The sequence below is a fragment of the Arctopsyche grandis genome, chromosome 13 (genome assembly GCF_051622035.1).
Source record: "Arctopsyche grandis isolate Sample6627 chromosome 13, ASM5162203v2, whole genome shotgun sequence".
Taxonomy (NCBI): Eukaryota; Metazoa; Arthropoda; class Insecta; order Trichoptera; family Hydropsychidae; genus Arctopsyche; species Arctopsyche grandis.
The window spans coordinates 6,791,727-6,810,526 of NC_135367.1; the positions used below are offsets into that span (position 1 = coordinate 6,791,727).

Below are 18,800 nucleotides of genomic sequence, written 5' to 3' on the forward strand. Positions count from 1 at the left end.
ATGTACATATTTAAACATATACACAAGACTTTTTCATTTAAAACACATACCATTTGCATCCAAAATATCAACTGTTAGCTTAGTAGTTGTAGAGTGTCTTCCGTCAGTTGTAATTATATCCAAATCGTAACGAGGAATAGATTCACGATCCAAAAGTTTGGTGATATACACATCTCCTGTTGGTCTTATTTGGAATTGACACAATGGATCGCCAGATGTTATGTAGTATTCCACTGGAGTCTCGTCGGAATCATTGTCGGTAATTGCCAATTGTATTACAACGGTACCTGTAATTTTTAAACACACATAAAATGAGTCACATTTCGAATGCAAAATGAAAAATTTGCAGATAAAATCAATGTAAGTAAGTACCAGGAAGTGCATCTTCGTTAATCGTAGCATGATAATGATCTTTCGTAAAGACAGGAGGACAATCATTGTAATCTTTCAACCTCACAATGACGGTCGTCTTTGTAACATGTTTATGGCTTCCGTTATCCATTGCAAGTACTTGGAATTTATATTCTGATTGAGTCTCTCTATCCAGCTCGACTAGAGTTGTAATCCACCCAGTAAATTGATCTATAGCAAAGACGTTGCCCATTTCTTCCATATCATTTCCGAGAGAATATCTTACTTCACCGTTTGACCCGGAATCCTTGTCCATAGCAGTCACTAAACAATGAGCATGAACCAACATTAGAAAAGTAATACAATCAATGATGTATAAAAGTCATAAACAATATCGAATTTAAACCTTTTAAAATAGATGTTCCTTGTTCAACATTTTCCGCCAGAGTCACGACATATGGTGAAGAATGGAAGATAGGCGCATTGTCATTTTCGTCCAAAATGTTAAGAGTAACCTCAGCCAGAGATGAGAGTGGTGGGCTGCCTTGAGTTTCAGCCAAGATGCCAATCAAATGGGAATCTTTGGTTTCTCTGTCTAAATTACCGGAGACAGTCAAACGGCCAAGTGAATCAATTTTGAATAAAGACGAATCGTACAAGCCAGAGACTATTCTGTACGTTGCAGGTACATCTGATACCATTTTGATTCTGGTTATTTCAGTATCTGAAACATTTTTCATTTGTAAATAGTTAAAATCGAGTATTAAACATTATAAATATCATTGTTAATGCAATTGATACATACCAGCAGGAGAATTTTCATTCAAGAAAAATCTCTCGTTATTTCTTTCGAATATTGGTGCACGATCTTCGGACGCCATTACATACACTTCAACGGAGACATCAGAATGCAACGCTGGTCTGCCGAGATCAGACGCTCTGACCCAGAATTGGAATACTTGAGATTCTGAAATTCAATTAATACATGATTAAAATAAAAGTTTTCACTATACTGTTGAAAATTGATGAAAAATAGATACCTAATGTTTCTATATCGGCGACTAGGGATATTGCACCGGTGTTAATATTCGCACGGAAGATTTCACTAACGCCTGATTTTTTGGTTTCATAAATGGAATATTGAACCTTGGCATTTTGACCGTCATCATAATCGACAGCTTTTACCTTTGGAAAATTAAAAACACATTTTAGATTCATACATACATGATATGAAGTATTAATGGAATCGTAAAATAATAGTAGTTACCTTCAAAAATGATATTGATGTGCTGTAATTTGAATATATAGCTGCTTTGTATTCCTTCAGTAAAAAGAGAGGAGCATTGTCGTTTTCATCAGCAACTTTTACACGAACAGTGGTAAAAGCAGGTCTTCCGCCACCGTCGGATGCCATTATAGGAACTTCGTATTCTTTGATCAATTCACGATCTAACTTGATTAGAGTTGTCAATTCACCAGTTATACTGTTTATTGAAAACGTTTTCCTTAGTAAATTTGATGGTATGGAGTACGATACAGTTCCGTAATCACCGAAATCTTCATCGGTAGCATTTACCTAAACAAACCAAACATATTAATGAATTTTATATTACATATATATTAGTGATAAGCCCGATGAAATATCAATGCATGGGTTATGGCTAAGCTGATCATACGTTCATTATTTAAGAGGACTGGATTTCACCGCTCTGTCCTTCATATCTATTTATATTCTTAAATAGCCCTTTTGTCATTTTTTGTAATATCGACTATCGCTAAAATACTAACGCCGAAATTGCATTTCATAAATTTTATCAAACGTTTATTGATTACACTGAACAAAAACAAATTACCAGAGCAGAGATGAATAAATCTTTACTAAATTTGATCCACTAAATTCGAATAAGATAATGATTTTTATAGATTTCTTTTTGTTTATATTTATGAGATACATATGAGCTTTTAAGAAAATGAGCAATTTTTAGTCTTTTGGAATTCACAATCTTAAACTTAAAATCTAGTACTGCTATGCCAAAAGCGAGTGTTGTAATCAATAGTCAGATGTTTTTCCTATTGATTGTGACTTTTCAATGTTTTAAAATACATACTTATAATTAAAAGTCAAAAATTTACTTTTTTTCACTATTTTTTTTCTGTGATGTAATGAACTTATGTATTTCGCAAATTTTTAACTTAACCACGTTTATAAAAATTGGTTTTCTATCTCAATATTTTTTATAAATCTAAACGTGCGTATTTGATTCGTAAACGTCTTTTAAATTTCAATAATGTGTGATAAATATAATTGTTTTAAATTCAAAATGTTGTATGCTAATATTTTATTAACTTATAAAGCATTTTTTTAAGTTAAAACTTATTAAAAAAAATATTCAAAGCGACAAAAAAACAATAAACTAATACACATACAAATTTCTCTATTAAATGAGTCTACAAAATTCTTTAATAAAGTCGAAATCGGAATCGAAATTATACAAAGTATAGGCTTTTTTCACACACACATACACAAAATAACCTTTTTATATACATATGTGTGTAATAAAATAAAGTTATTTAACATTAAGAAGAAAATTTTACATACCACAGTTACTAAAAGTCCAGGCGGCTGATTTTCCATAACGGTTGCCTCTTGCATAACATGAGTGAATCTAGGTGCATGTTTATTTGCCGGACTCAACGTGACTTTAGCAAGACTAAACGTCGTATAAACACCATCAGACACAGAAACATTCAAAACGGTCAAAGGCGAAGATCCAAACTTTTGAATGTTCATCAAAGAAATTATACCTATACATAAATAAAAAAGTGTAACATTAATTAAAAATCACATTGAAATATTTCAATACATAGAAATTATAAACACCGTTTGTGTTATTGATGGAAAACGTCTGTTGATCGTTTCCGCTGATGATGGAGTATGAGAGATGTCCCTGGTCTGTAACATCGGGATCGCTGGCTGCTATACGAGTAACAAATTGTCCTCTAACGGCATGTTCAGATATGACACAACTGTATACAGGTTGTTCGATGCGTGGAGGATTATCATTCATGTCCAATACTAAAATATTAAAGTTATTATAAAGTATAGGATTTAACTTTACATTGAGAAAAATACTTTGTATCTTAAAAAAAAAATGTTTGCGCATTAAAAATTTGCATTATTTTCGGTACATTAAACAATCTCGTAATGTGCACCGAATAAAATATTTCGTTATTATATAGTGACCATTAGAAAATATGAAACGATCATTCGAAAAAATAGATTTTAGCATTAGAAAAGATACAAAATGTGGCAACGTTGCAGTCTTCCACTATCGTCAACTGAAAAAAGTGTTTACTTTTGTTTCTCACTGTGAAATTATAAACTCACTAGTGAAATTATAATCTCACTAGTGAAATGTTATCTTAAATAAATAAAACCAACCCTAACTTAACCTAACCATAAATAAATTTTATTTTTACATAGATATATACCAGGAAGGCTTGACAGGAAGACCCCAATGCACCTTCCTGGACAATTAATTAAAAACAATGCAGCATTTTATTATTACATAAATCACTGTATGTCCAGAAGCTCAAGATCACGAAATAACAATTAATTAATTAATTAATTACAGAATTAATCCATTGAGACATCTATGGATTTAGATTTTGTACATAATTTTTACAAATTATACACACAATAAATACAGAAGATTTGTGACAGATGATTTTTGGAAAGATGATTTTTTGCCAATTTTGAGCAACCGTTTCAACAATGATCAGATAAAATTGGCAAACTCTGATAAGAAACGATCGATTTGTCACAAATACCACAAATCTAACCAGCAGTATGGCGGATCGAACCCACTGATCACTTGGTGCTAAACATACACGCTACCATTAAGCCACACTGCTGGCTAAACCTAACTAAATAAAACCTAACCAAACGTTGGTTCGTATTTTGGTATTCGCGAAGTTGCCGTTCATCTGTCATTTTAATGCACATTTCATCCACTTTTTAAGTAGCAAATGTTTTTTTCAATGATCAAAGCAAACTTTCTATTGCAATCTATATCCGTCATTTATAAATGCACGTAAACTTTTTTTAATGCATACGTTTAAATTTTTCCCATTATGGGTTTAAATCCATATGTATTATATATAAAAAGTATAAAATCAATTGATAAAAGCTACATACCTGTTACCCAAACGTGAGCCGTGCTCGAAAGTGCCGGCACTCCTTTATCCGTTGCTATCACCGTGAAGTGATGTGTGTTTATGGATTCTCTATCGAGTGATTGTTTCAAATATATACTACCGTCTGCTGAATCGACGTGGAAATATAAACTTGCGTTGTGAGAGTTTGGCGAAATTGAGTACAGTATCTCTTGATTGATTCCTGAAAATTGGTATGTTGATTGAATGCATGTCTAGTTGTGGTGTTATTTAGAAATTTAATTGAAGATATATATACCTGTGTCATTATCGTGAGCGTCTAGTTTCATCAAAAGTGTACTCGGTGGAGCAGCTTCCGATACGGATACAGGGTAGCTATCTAATGAGAACTCAGGTGGACAATCATTAACATCATCGACGGCTATGGAGACTGCCACTTCAGCATAAACACCGGTTACACTATCGGTAGCGCGAATCGTCAGTTGGTGAGATTTCTGCTGTTCGTAATCTAATTCTTCCGCGGCGAATAGCATACCTAAGGATTTGATGTTTGGAATTTGTAAGTGAACAGTACATATTATCATAATCAGAAATTAGTCGATTTTGTTGTATTCAACATTATATTTTCAAAATAATTTTAATCAAATATATAATATGTATATATTTAATTTTTATACTTTGGGAATGGCGGCTTAGCCGATGGATCCAATTTTTATATATTCCCATGATGCCATTATCGGGTTGCCCCTGAGCGATATCTATGGTATTTTATTATAAACACATATACCAGGACGGCCTAACAGGTTAACCCTAATGCGCCTTCCTGGCCAATTACAAGCAATGCAGCATTTTTATAACACAAAACGCTGAATTACACAAGACACTGAACACTCGAAATTAGCGAGACATCTATGAATTTTAACTTGTACATAGATTTTATTGTACATTAATCATATTCAAATAGTGGTGACATAGTAGGTAGGAAGGTTTTTAGCCAATCAAGGAACTGTTTCAACAATGAAATCAGAAAAATTGGCAAACTCTGATAGGAAACGATCGACTATCCAAATCTGACCAGCAGCATTAGAGATATAATCAGAATAAATTCTTTTAAATCGAGGTCAACTCAGGTGATCGAACCCGGCACCTCTTGCTACTAGGAAAAACACCGAGCCACGCTACTGGCTAATAAATTGGTATATAAATTTATAGACTATACATTTTTGAAATCATATTAAAATAGTGGTGACACACTGGGTAGGATGGTTTTTGCCATTTAATCAGGAACCGAGGTAAATTGGGAAACTTTGATGGAAAGCGATCGACTTGGATACACAAATATCCAAGTCTGACCAGCAGCACTACAGATAATACTTGGAATAAATTTGTTTCAATTGAGGTCAAGCCACGGGATCGAACCCAGCAACCTCTCGGTGGTTAGCATTAAAGCAACCACCATGCTATGCTGCTGGCAAATAAATATATGAACACACTATAATAAAATCACTTCAAATGCTGTATATGAAGTATTACAAACATACATTAAAAAAAGTCCCTATAAGGAAAATCGATTTGATTATTTATATCATGCAAACAACAATGCATCAATAGTTAGTCTTTTTCCTTGTATGTATATTTCCAATAATAATGATATAAATATATTCATCATGCAATACAAGTACACGGTTGTTATCAAAATAGAAAAAAAGCAATGAAAACATATCTGTTAAGTAAATATTGTACTTATAAGAAGGCATATTACAATATAATTGATTGACAATGAGTATTAAATGAAGTTTATATATATTGAATATATAAACGTGTGGGTGAGTTGTGTGATTGTTAATGAAATTAATGTACGATGTGTGAAAATGAACCATGATATGTTTAACGATAAATAGCTGTTACATATGTAAATAATATATATAATAATAGTGCACCATACTTATATAGACATATATTCTCCACAAAACATGAACAGGCACAAATTAAGCTGTGGTCAAAGGCACAATAAAACAAAAATAAAAATTGCAAAAAGGAAAGCATACTACGTGATAAATGATCGGTAAGTGAATATCTGCGAGTGGCATTGATTGCTATGAGATGCTAGGGCACATCACACAAAAATGAAAATTAAAATACATTTACAAGAAGTAAGATACTCACAAGGACCATTGTAACTGTCGGGTGCTGTGGAAAAAGGGAGATACAAATGTTTAATCAAGTTAACTCTTTTACTATTGTCGTGATGAATGAATATTTAACAACAACAAGAAAAAAAAGAGAAAAAGTATGCCTATGGAAAGTATAATATTACCTATTCTTGCTCCCGCCCTTGGATTTAACTATTATTTTAAGCGTTATATTAAAAATATAGCAAATGTGCATATGTAGTTATCAAAAAGAAATACAACCCACCAGATTAACTACTATTATCTATGTTAATAATCTACATTATCGCAGTATATGAGAATAAAAACGCATCCTTCTTGTCGATAGTCGAAAATAAATAACCACAGCTTTATGTGCAATCTTTTTTTATTCGTTATTTGAGTTTATGTACAAATCGTCGATACACAGACAATGGGTTAAAAATCTTTTCGAGTACTTGAAGATATATTAAAATAAACAACAAAACAAATCCAAAAGCGACAGCACAAAGTCATGCAATGTTAAAAAATTTATCAACTACGTATTATGTATATTAAATTTTGCAATAAAACAAATTTAATTTTCAAAGAAGCCAAAACCTATAATATCCCGAAACCGCATGTTCTATTATAAAATGTATACATGAAATAAATAGTTCAAATCACAGACGAGTGGTATATCCATAATGACGTTTTATATATACATATGTACTAGAGGCCTGTGTGTACATATGGAATCAACTGTGATCAACGGAATTAATCATTTTAAATTAAATTAATTATTTTGAAAAGAAAACTTTTGTTTTTGTCGGCTGATTATGTGAATGAAGTGATATGCCGCATCTCTTTCCACGATATACGATTCCAAGGGGAGAAAGAGAGACGGAGTATGGTGATTGAGTACTTTGTGCACACTCACCATGCTTCGTCTCTTTCTACGATATACAATGCCAAGGGAAAGAGAGACGGAGCATGTAAACGAACATTCACACGCACGTGGACACGCATTAGACGATTATTATATACGACTAGTGTTGTACCCGATGATATATCATCGCATGGGTGTTGGCATATTAAATTATTAAATGAAAAAAAATTAAAAGAAATGTGTCTTCGGTCATGTGTTCGATCCCCACGCGGTCGACTTTTTTTCATATACCTTTTGAATATATTTAATTTAATAGTTTTATATGAAAAAAAACCGGCAAAAACTACCTAGCTACCTACATATATAGGTAAACAATATAAAACACTGATAGATAAATTAATTAATTAAATCAATTTTCAATAGATGGCGGCAAATTCTCAGCCAAGCGGAAAACTTGGCATCGATTAGTATATGTAGAAGTTTTTTTCATTTGTTATTATATCTTCGTATACGTTTTAGCAGTGTCATACATATGTATGTCGAATCGAAACGACTATTATAGTACGGCGAGCGTTATCTCAGACAGACAGACGGAATAGCGATATTATATTTATGATATATGATATTATAGCATTCATAATATCCCCTAACACCAAAATAATTATTTTGTATAGCAAAACACACAATGAAACTTTAACAATACACACACGTTTGAAAATACACAAATAATACAAAATAAGCTCCCCATAAAAATTTTATCCATATATGAAATATGTGGAATATATCAAAACCAAACAAATTACAAACCCCTCAACACATCAACAACGACACAAAAGGCTATTTATTTTCAATATATTCATGGGTTTCGTTTCGTTTGCGAAATATTATATAAATACATATAAAATAAAGCAAATTCGTTAAACTTACATTATATAATATAGTAAAATATAAATGACTGAAGGTGTAATAATACAAAATTGATAGAAGTTGTCAACTTGGACGAGAGTATAAAGAGGACAAAGGTGAAAAAGTTAATTTGTATTACCTTATCGAATAAGTTATTTCAATAAACGTTTGAAAAAAAAACACATTTGAAAGCGTAATGTGTGTACGGCACAAATAGCATTTTACAAATATGAATAGATAAATTGTTTTTTAATATACCAGTATTGAAGTCGAGTGCAAATTCTTCGAATTCATTGCCCTCGACGATCGTGTAAATGAGCTTCCTTCCCAGAGGAGACGAGGCTTGCATCGGAATACCTAAAGGACTTTGAAGTTCAACATTCTCGGGAACGCTCATTGAATAAAATTGCTTATCAAATACAGGCATCGATCTATCGACCACTTTTACGTTGACTATTGCTTCGCTGTAGCACGGAGTAGCACCTACAAAATAAGAATAAAATTGAAATCAAAAATCAAACAAATGTGACTTCTTTTGCTGTACAGCTGCTACAAACCTCCATCATAAGCTCCGATAACAAGTTGATATTCTTTATTGTGACCTTCGAGATTTTGTTTCAAAGAGATCTCTCCAGTCTTGCGACACACTTTGAACAACTCTCCATGTCCTCGTTTCATTTCGTACCGTACTTCTCCGTTTTCCATACTATCCATGTCGATAGCGTGAACTTTGGTAATAACCTGTCCTTTCTGATCGTCGACAGATACGACAGCATAATATGGTAAATTTACAAACATAGGACAGAAGTCGTTGATGTCTAGAATGGTAACGTTAACTTTCACGTGAGCTATTCTAGGACTGTCTTGTTCTCTATCATAAGATTGGCCGGAACTCTTAGCTTCGACTATCAGTAGATAAGAGTCTATCAATTCCCTGTCGAATTTAACTCCAGTAGTTTGAATAGCTCCCGACGTGAGACCGATTGTAAACAGATCAGTGGGATTGAGTATGCGAAACTCTACGTGCTCATTCAGGGAATTTCCGATTACATTGACAACTGTCACTGTGAAAATCTTTGTAGAGTTCTCCACGACACTGCCTTCATATTGTGGTTTTTGAAATATTAAACCGGACATTTCCGACTTATCTACTTTGATATGTACTCTGGCAACGCTTGAAAACTTCCCGTCTGATACTCTGATATGTATTTTATGAAAAGATTTCAGTCGTTCTGGATGCAAGATTATAATAGTACCACTGAGTGGATCGATTGAAAATATTTTCTCCGCGTCTCCGTCGATTATTGTATACTTGAGTGTGTCGTTTTGCATTGTATCGGGATCGATTGCTTTCACTGTGATCAAACCGACGTTTTTATACGTCGGTAATAATAGTGTGACATTGTAATCGGAATGCTCAAATCTGGGCGGACAATCATTCACGTCAAGAACACTGATTTTTACTTTGGCAACGGTGTCGGAAGACAGACGTGGTTTTCCCATATCGGTGACCTAAAAAATAAACAACCATTAATTATTAAACTTATACATAATGAAATTGAATGATTTGACGTGAAACATACCATCACGTGGAATATGAAGAATGGAATTGTTTCGTGATCCAGTTCTTTGATAATTTTCACTGCTCCAGTAGTAGATTCAATACTGAAATACTCTTTCGCCAAAGGTTCTACTATTTCGAAACTTCTCAGTGCATTAATTTCAGAATCCAAGTCTTCCGTCGATATTACCAACAGGGAACTATTATTTGAAACGACGTGTGAAAATGCAGGAGCCGATTCGGGCAAGCTTCCGTAGTATACCTTTTGTAAAAATCGAGGTGCATTATCGTTTCTATCTAGAACATGGACGATAACAGTACACTGCGAGCTTGCAGCCGCCTAAAATAGAGAAAATATTATTATACATAATATAGAAAGTTTTAATACTTCTTTATGTTACAGTCGAAGTGTATTTTCAGTTGTAATATATTCCAACTGGCGTTTTAGGTCATTCATATTCGAATACAATTCAAATAGTAAATTTTATCTCTACAAGCGCATACACACTGCCAACAATGTGCGCCAGTTGTAATATAACAGTTGAGTTTTGACAGCTGTGATGTTATTAAGAATGCTTTAAAATCCAATAATGCGTTAATATTTGCTAGATATTACGAATAAAGGTAATGAGTACCGTATTACGATAATTCTAAGAATGTATTCAACACAAAAATGTGACTTTCCAAATCAAATTACTAGTCGAGTGACGTTTTCACGAAAATCTAACCTCTTCATCTCACCTGGTACCAACTTATAGTTGTACTGTATTTTCAGTTGTAATATATTTTGACCAGTTGGAATGTAATTCGCCATATGAATCAACTTATGTGCGTTATTTCATACAGAATATATTCCAACTAATCATAATATGTATATTACAACTGAAAATACACTTCAACTATAACGCTAGTTGGTACTATATATTCCAACTAGTCAATAGAAATATATTCCAACTAGTCAATGGAAATATATTCCAACTAGTCAAAATATATTACAACTAGAAGATACACTTCAACTGTAACATATACACTTTATACTGAAAATGTTTACAAAGTCAGAGGTTGACTATAACATTTACACTAAATAGACATACCATGTTTGTAGCCGAAACCGTCAAATTGTATATTTGAATTTTTTCAAAATCAAGTGGAAATTTGGTGGTGATTACACCTGTAGATGGATTTATAGCAAACATGTCATGAAGATTTCCATCAACGATTTCAAAAAGCAATGACGAAGTACTTCTAGCTTCTAAATGTTCGACGTAAGTACCGGATGGTTCATTTTCATACACTTCTGTAATGCACTCTTGTTTGACAAATCTGAAATGCAATAGTAATGAATTAATAATATACATATGTATAGTAAAACCAATGCTTCTAATTATGGAAAAATAAAAACCTTGGACTGGCGTTGTCCGCCATTGTAACCATAATGTGTGCCGGAATCGTCGAGGACAAAGGATGCGGTCCAGGATTCAACGCTTTCAACTGGAGCATATATTCCGATGGACTATTCAGGTCGAATTCACGCAGTAATATAATATCGCCAACGATTGAATCAATAGAAAACATGTTACCGATGTTGCCTGAAACGTAAAATGAATATGATGCAACGTACATATATGTATTTGACCATTTGAGTTAGGCAATGGAGATCTTCAATTCCCAGAGAGCAATACATAAAAACGGATGGGATGAAAGGAATAAAATGCGTTCGAGGGGTTTGTGAGTGGATTGATATTATTATTACAACTCACCACTGGTGATTGAATAGTGTATGACAGCATTTTCTCCTTTGTCTTTATCGCTGGCTAGAGCTTTCACCACGGATGTGCCGGCTGCTGAAGTTTCGAACACTTTTCCTTGTACGAATTTGTCGCTAAATTCTGGTGGATGATCGTTGTGATCGAAAACTCGCACCAAAACTCTGGCGTAGCTTCGTTTCGATTTCAAAGCTTGATCTCGCACCATCACAGTTAGATAATGCTCTTCAATTGATTCCCTATAGTCGTACAATTGATTTAGTTTTACATTCATAAACAATACGTACAGATGAAATTAAAAACAACATACCTATCTAATGGCTCCTTTATTGTCAAATCACCCGACAAGGAGTCGACTTTGAAAAGGGTCAGAGAAGTCATACTCCTTGCGTTAAGAATACTGTATAATAAATTGTCGCGACCGGTTGCCCTCAATCGTAAAATTGGTTCTTTACTAGAGAAATTTTCTGATACATTAACAAGATAAAGGTTTTGGCTGAACATTGGACCTTCTTCGTTGACGTCGTTGATTACCAAAATATTGAACTATAAACAATAAAACAGGTTTATAAATGTAAAATATGTATGTAAGGATTTATTCATTGATGAATAATTTAATTAATCTCACTTGAGTATAAACATAATGAACACCATCTGTTACACTTATATTAAGAATGTAACTACTCTTTTTCTCCCATAACAATTTCTTGGCCAAATGAACATTACCATTTTCACTCCCGATGAAAAAATCATTATTCTCATTACCATCTGAAATAAACGACAGTATAAATTTAACAAATTTATAAAACATTTTAACCCTTTGAGTGCTGACGTCTTTTTTGTAGAAATCCAGCCACGCTGAAAATTTCGCCAACATTTCCAACTAGAATTATTTAGAAATCCAATAGAAAGCAGGTACAAAAATTGTAGCTAATCCCAACAAATCTTAGATAACTACCGCCGAGGATTTTGAGTTTTGTAAAGGTGTGTTTAGACTCTCTAATATATCTTGCAACAATATAAAATAAACAAAAGTAGTCTATTAATTAATATATTTTTTCAAAACTAGTTCCATCTTCTTCATTGTTGTTAAAATGTAATTCAGAAATTCCGGTGTAAACCGGTCTTAATAATCGTTGACAAAGGAATGAAACGCATTACATGACCCATGTTCAATGATTTTTTTTTCAATGCTACCTGGAAAGGCTTGGCGGGTAGTATTCTTATTTACTTTGTACATGCTCAAAATACAACAACCATCGGCGTATTTCAGGTTCACGGACTTGTTGGAAAAACGTCGATCGGCGTTGGTCAGCATTCAAAGGGTTAATCAATCAATAATAATATAAAAAAAAAAACAATTAAATTTACCTATAATGTCGTACCACAAAGTGTCATTGTCTTCATCGGTGGCTTCAATAAGAGAAATCAAAAAACCAACTTTATCAGATTCTGTTACTTTGATAGTTTGAGAGCTCGTTTTCACTTTCGGTGGATGCGGCGATTCTTCAGGAACACTAACAACATCCACGCTGACACGAATGGTGTGAGCTTTAGGAGTTACACCGTTATCTATCGCACGAATCTAAAATGTTAAGATATTTCCACATTGTATTCTATATAAATTAACAAAATTACAACAACATAAAGTCGTCCAAGTTCGTCCACTCACATTAAGCTCATACAAACTCCCGGGATCCAAATCGTTGTTGGATACGACGACACCGGTTTTCGGGTTGATATGAAATTTGGCTTTTCCTTTCCCTGATTTGATACTGTATGTGATATTACCATTTTCTCCTTCATCTTCGTCGAATGCAAGAACCTATATTTGAATTGAAATAATATTTTAGGATCAATATGTCGTTAAAATTTGTATATATGTAAAGCAGAATAGGAATAGATAAAAACATATTAAAGAAAACGACCAAACCTATACATTTAAAGTTTAAATATATAATTAATTAATTAAATAAATGAGAAAACATGCATCGTATTCTATAATGTAATAATATAAGTAGAAAATTTAATGATATGAAAAAAATAAAAATCTTTTTTTCCTTCTAATTTTATACAATTATAAATGACTAAAAAAACTGGCAATGGAAGCTAATTTATGGCAAAAATAATGATTATTTTAAATCGATTGCAAATTAAAGTTGTAAATATGGTTAAAATATAATATTTAAAAATGATGTTAACATATCTACGCTATATTATTAAATGTACGCTTATTGCCTAAGTTTCCTTTTACCTACATAGTATGTTTGACTTAAAATTAACACCTCCATTTTGAAACGTTTTAAAAGATGAATATGTGAGTACAAGTTAAAATGTGTTCATCGCATGCGGATGATGTGCGACGTTCGAGGTCAGCGATGGATGATGATTTTCATGCAAAATGAAGGAAGTCGAATAGGTTCATGCCCGGACAGTTCCATACTCCACGGTTATGTAAGATGAGATGTGTGTGTGTGTGTGATATCCTTGGTTATTGTCAAGTTTCGAGATTTGTTTTCATGCAGACGTGCAGAACCGATCGGTTTTGACATCCTTACCCTAAACAAGGAGACCCCCTTCGGTTCTCCGCTGTACGTCTCCCAAGGCTCTGTGTCCTCGTTGGCGTTATCTCCCGATCCTTCAAACTCTGGCGTTTGCTCATCGGCGGGGTTATTCTGATATGTGCGACACATTTCAAAAACAAAACCAAATAAAAACAGATGCAGCATAGGCGATCATCACAAATGAAATATGTAAATCAATTCGACGGGCTTATGCACGAACATGTTAAATTTTAATCGGTGTATGATGACTGTCTCTTTGCGAGCAATCGATGCATTCAAATATGTATTACTTCAAAAACAAACCAAACTGTTAGTAATTTAGATGTATGGAATTAAATCAACACTACGAACCGTGTCAACGTTTAATAATTGACACTTTGAAATATTTGATCATCATCTTTTTAAGTAGACTTTTCAATTTTCCGAAGCACTGTATCCAACAAAACCCTAAAATGCAAAAGATGAAAACGCTTAATACCTGAAAATGTGGGTTGTATCGCTTTCCAGCAGGGACTTTAACTGAATAGTACTGCTCCAAAAAGACGGGAGGATGATCGTTGACGTCGGTGACTTGTACCAATACACGAGTGGTCGAAGACAACGGAGGTTCACCTCCGTCAGATACTTGCACTTCCAACCAATGTTGGGCTTGACTCTCTCTGTCTAATCTCCTACCAGTAGTTGTAATCGTTCCTAAAACATAATAAAAATACTGTAAAAATGTCCATCTCCAATACACTTTCATGCATCTTACTACAAAAATTCATACATCTCATGTGACCTAACTTGCATCCTATTACACTCTCTTGGGTACCATTTGAGCTTGAATCTTGTCACAGAATAGCGATATTAAGCATATTTTTAATGTTGTACCCGATGAAATATCATCGCATAGGTGTTGGCATATTAAGTGATTAAATAAAAAAAAATTAAAATAAATGTGTCGGTTCTGTATTCGATCAGCATTCATCATAATTAATTCAATATTTAAGTTTAAATTTTTAATATGAAAAAAAGGTAAAAACTACCTACCTACCTACCTACATAAAAACAATATAAAAATTAATGAACTAATAAAATAAATTTTCAATAGATGGCAGTAAATGCTCAGAGATTTAGCGCTGTCTATTAGCCTAACATTGGTAGCAAACAGTATATATAGAAGTTTTTTTCTTTTGCCATTGTATTCGTACGTGTTGTTGGCATTGACGTACATACATATGTATGTCGAATCGAAACGACTATTATAGTACGGCGAGCGTTATCTCAGACAGACAGACGGAATAGCGTCTTTATATATGTATATAATGATATGATGCCACCTTTTTGCACTCAATTCTCAGGCTTCTCTTATCCACACGTCATTGTTAGCAAGATACATATGTATATTGGTCAAGCACTTGTTTCTACACACAAAGTAGCATTTTTGATGTAATAAAAATAGCATTCATTCTTCTCTTCCTTATTATTAAATGTAAATAATAAATATCGAAAACGGGATGAAACCTATAAAGCGACTTACCAGTGCTGGAATTGATTTGGAACAAGCCTCCAGGGTCACCAGAGAGGATCTTGTAGAACAGAGTGCTGGGAGTCTTGTCGTAGTCCTCGGCTTTGACTTGCAAAATGGTGATTCCGGCGTGCGAATTCTCGGACACATATCCGGTATAGGAACTATCGATGGTAAGCGGCACACAGTCATTCTCGTCTTCCACGACAATGTACACCTGAAACGTTTGGCGAACGTTAAAATATGGCTCACGAACAATTTTATGGCAAAAGAGATCGACGCGATTAAGAAACGAAGGTTTTAAACTATCTTAATAGCACTTCGAGCGTCCGTACATACTTGGAGGGCAATTAGCAGGATAGTAATTGGCCAACTTGATGTTTTATTAGCACGAACGGGGAACGTGAATTCGTACTTAAATGTTCTTTTGAATTTACTTCCACCGAAGTCTATTTGAGCAAAGAATATATACATACATGAATGCCTGGAATACTGCTTTAGGTTGAAATATGCGAGTAGTTGACATTGATGTATTGATAATTATAATTGTATATAATCCATCATTTTCAAACTATCGTATAGGGATTTTTAGCTACATATTTATACATTTAACTATCGACATACTATGACAGTTCACTAAATGATCTATTATTGTGTTTTTTGTAAAATTGAAAATTGAACGACCATTGAATGATTTTTTTATCGTATGTTTTTTATTCAATCAATCAATGTACATTCGTCATTACAGATCGTTCCAATGCAACGAGTGTACTATAGACATCAATAAATTATATATATATATATTTTTTTAATACATAATTCGAAACCATACGTGACATCTATGGTCAGACATCGTATACAATACGATCAATAAACATTTTTATACAGCAATACGAATTTATTCAATACACATCCACAGATACATCAATGGAGAGAAAATCGGTGAATCCTGAGATATAACACAATAACTCAAGATTTCGCGAGGTAAATGGGTAGGGAAAGCCAATTTTGCAGGAATCGTTTCAATGAAAATCATAATATATATATATATATATATATATATATATATATATATATATATATATATATATATATATATATATAATTTTTTGTTTTTTTTAAACTAACCTCTTCTATATTTTGTTTATAAAATTAAGACAACATATAAAAAAAACCTAATTAAGAAATCACCGATTCTCTCCGTAAAGTTTGATCATGAGTATGGCAAAGTGCTCAATCTGCCATAGCGAGAGGGGGGTGAAAAGGGAAAAAACGATCAGAACAGTGTGGACAAATGGGACAGTGTGGACGATAAACGTCACCGTCAATGATAGACGTTACCTTGAAGGAAGATGCAGCATTTTCAAACGTGTCTATTACGATTATTTTTCACCATGGTAATGGCGGACGTCATTTCCACTTATATTGATGACCAAACCGAGCAAAATGGCAAAGTTTGAAAACGATCGGATAAGAACACAAACTTTGTCATACGACAAAATCGATTCTGAACTAAGAAGAGGTTAGTTAGTTATTAGAGGTTGGAAAACTCTGATAAGAAACGACCGACCCTGGTTATAAACCAAGGTCTGGCCAGCAGCAAGCAGTGTGACTCGAACTCATAACCACACTGACCATAGTAAGATATGCTAACCATTAGCCCATGCTGCTGGTTATGTATGTACATACATACATTAGCATATATGTATGTACTAACATTAGCCAGCTGTATGGCTCGGTGGTTGGGTTTATGTATAGCACCGAGAGGTTACCGGGTTCGATCCCGTGCTAATCTATAATACTGCAGGTCAGACTTGGATATTTGTGACTCTAAGTCGATCAGAGTTTTGCAAATTTATACATATTGTACATAAATCAAATTCAGATATTTGTGACATAGCACGTAGCATTTTTGCCAATTTGATGGAGGAACCGTTTCAGCAGTTAAATCAGAAAAATTGGCAAACTCTGATAGTAAATAATCGACCTGGAGTCACACTGGTTGAGGTATCGCACCGGTGACTCCTCAGTTGTTAGTATTGTAGCGTATGCTAAAAGGAGCCGCCGTTATAATTGATTTGGAGGATTATCTACAGGCTTAAGTGCAAGTTGGCTAAACAATGATAAACCCCCAAATGCACTTAGCGGCGATAGCGGCACTCGGTCGCATTCCCGTGGAGTTCTTAGAACTGCCAACGCCAAAGCGTGGGACTGCATATCCGAGTACGTGACTAAACAATGGGGAAGTAACCGGACGTCGAAGATGCCCTGAGCGACCTGTCCGTTATAAGGAGGTACTTAGGCGATATCAAGACATTCTGGACGGAGCACTGCCAGTGCATGTATCTCCTTAATCACCAATAAATGCTGTGACACGACTTTGGCCTTTTACTTGGATACTCCACCCACCCCTACGCAACAGTATTATACGCCAACCACGTTGTTGGTTTTTATATATTGTATATAGAAGATATCAATAATAATAAAATGTGAGTATTTAAATATTAGGCCTTGAACTAATTTAAACAAATGTGCAATTATGAGCTATGGACGTGCACATTCGCTCTATTGTCACGGATATTCCATTAGATCCGTCTTGTTGAAGCGTGTGGAATTTATTGTTGATTTGGGTATCACTTTTGATCCTCAGCTCACCTTTCACAACCATATCAAGAAAGTTGCTGACGTTTCCTTTCGTCGACTTGGATTTGTTTTGAGATATGCAAGATTATTCTCCAATCCTTTGTCTTCTCGCTTGCTTTTCAATTCGCTTGTGAGAAGTAAGCTAGAGTATAATGCGATTGTGTGGAATCCGCATGAAGCAAATTACTCTCTGATGATTGAGAAAGTGCAAAAAGCATTTCTTCGTTTCCTATATAGGAAAGAATATGGGTATTACCCATATCTCTACCCCACTCCTTTCCTTTTGGGCATGCTTGGGTATAATT

General features: G+C 34.0%; 1 protein-coding gene across 1 annotated transcript in view; it reads right to left on the minus strand.

Moving 5' to 3' along the window:
* The window catches only part of LOC143921345 (fat-like cadherin-related tumor suppressor homolog), a 197,876-nt gene that overhangs the window by 13,654 nt on the left and 165,422 nt on the right, over positions 1 to 18,800 (minus strand). Inside the window, exons 3-25 of the mRNA XM_077444593.1 lie at positions 15,865 to 16,069; positions 14,821 to 15,035; positions 13,451 to 13,603; positions 13,150 to 13,363; positions 12,407 to 12,546; positions 12,089 to 12,324; positions 11,773 to 12,017; positions 11,415 to 11,601; positions 11,107 to 11,335; positions 10,035 to 10,352; positions 9,009 to 9,963; positions 8,710 to 8,934; positions 6,694 to 6,717; positions 4,826 to 5,062; positions 4,550 to 4,750; positions 3,233 to 3,427; positions 2,951 to 3,156; positions 1,619 to 1,927; positions 1,392 to 1,536; positions 1,157 to 1,318; positions 758 to 1,075; positions 373 to 675; positions 51 to 287 (exon numbers count right to left, since the gene is read on the minus strand). Of these exons, the coding sequence (XP_077300719.1) occupies positions 51 to 287; positions 373 to 675; positions 758 to 1,075; positions 1,157 to 1,318; positions 1,392 to 1,536; positions 1,619 to 1,927; positions 2,951 to 3,156; positions 3,233 to 3,427; positions 4,550 to 4,750; positions 4,826 to 5,062; positions 6,694 to 6,717; positions 8,710 to 8,934; positions 9,009 to 9,963; positions 10,035 to 10,352; positions 11,107 to 11,335; positions 11,415 to 11,601; positions 11,773 to 12,017; positions 12,089 to 12,324; positions 12,407 to 12,546; positions 13,150 to 13,363; positions 13,451 to 13,603; positions 14,821 to 15,035; positions 15,865 to 16,069 (5,659 nt within the window). The remainder of the gene's footprint in view (positions 1 to 50; positions 288 to 372; positions 676 to 757; positions 1,076 to 1,156; positions 1,319 to 1,391; positions 1,537 to 1,618; positions 1,928 to 2,950; positions 3,157 to 3,232; positions 3,428 to 4,549; positions 4,751 to 4,825; positions 5,063 to 6,693; positions 6,718 to 8,709; positions 8,935 to 9,008; positions 9,964 to 10,034; positions 10,353 to 11,106; positions 11,336 to 11,414; positions 11,602 to 11,772; positions 12,018 to 12,088; positions 12,325 to 12,406; positions 12,547 to 13,149; positions 13,364 to 13,450; positions 13,604 to 14,820; positions 15,036 to 15,864; positions 16,070 to 18,800) is intronic.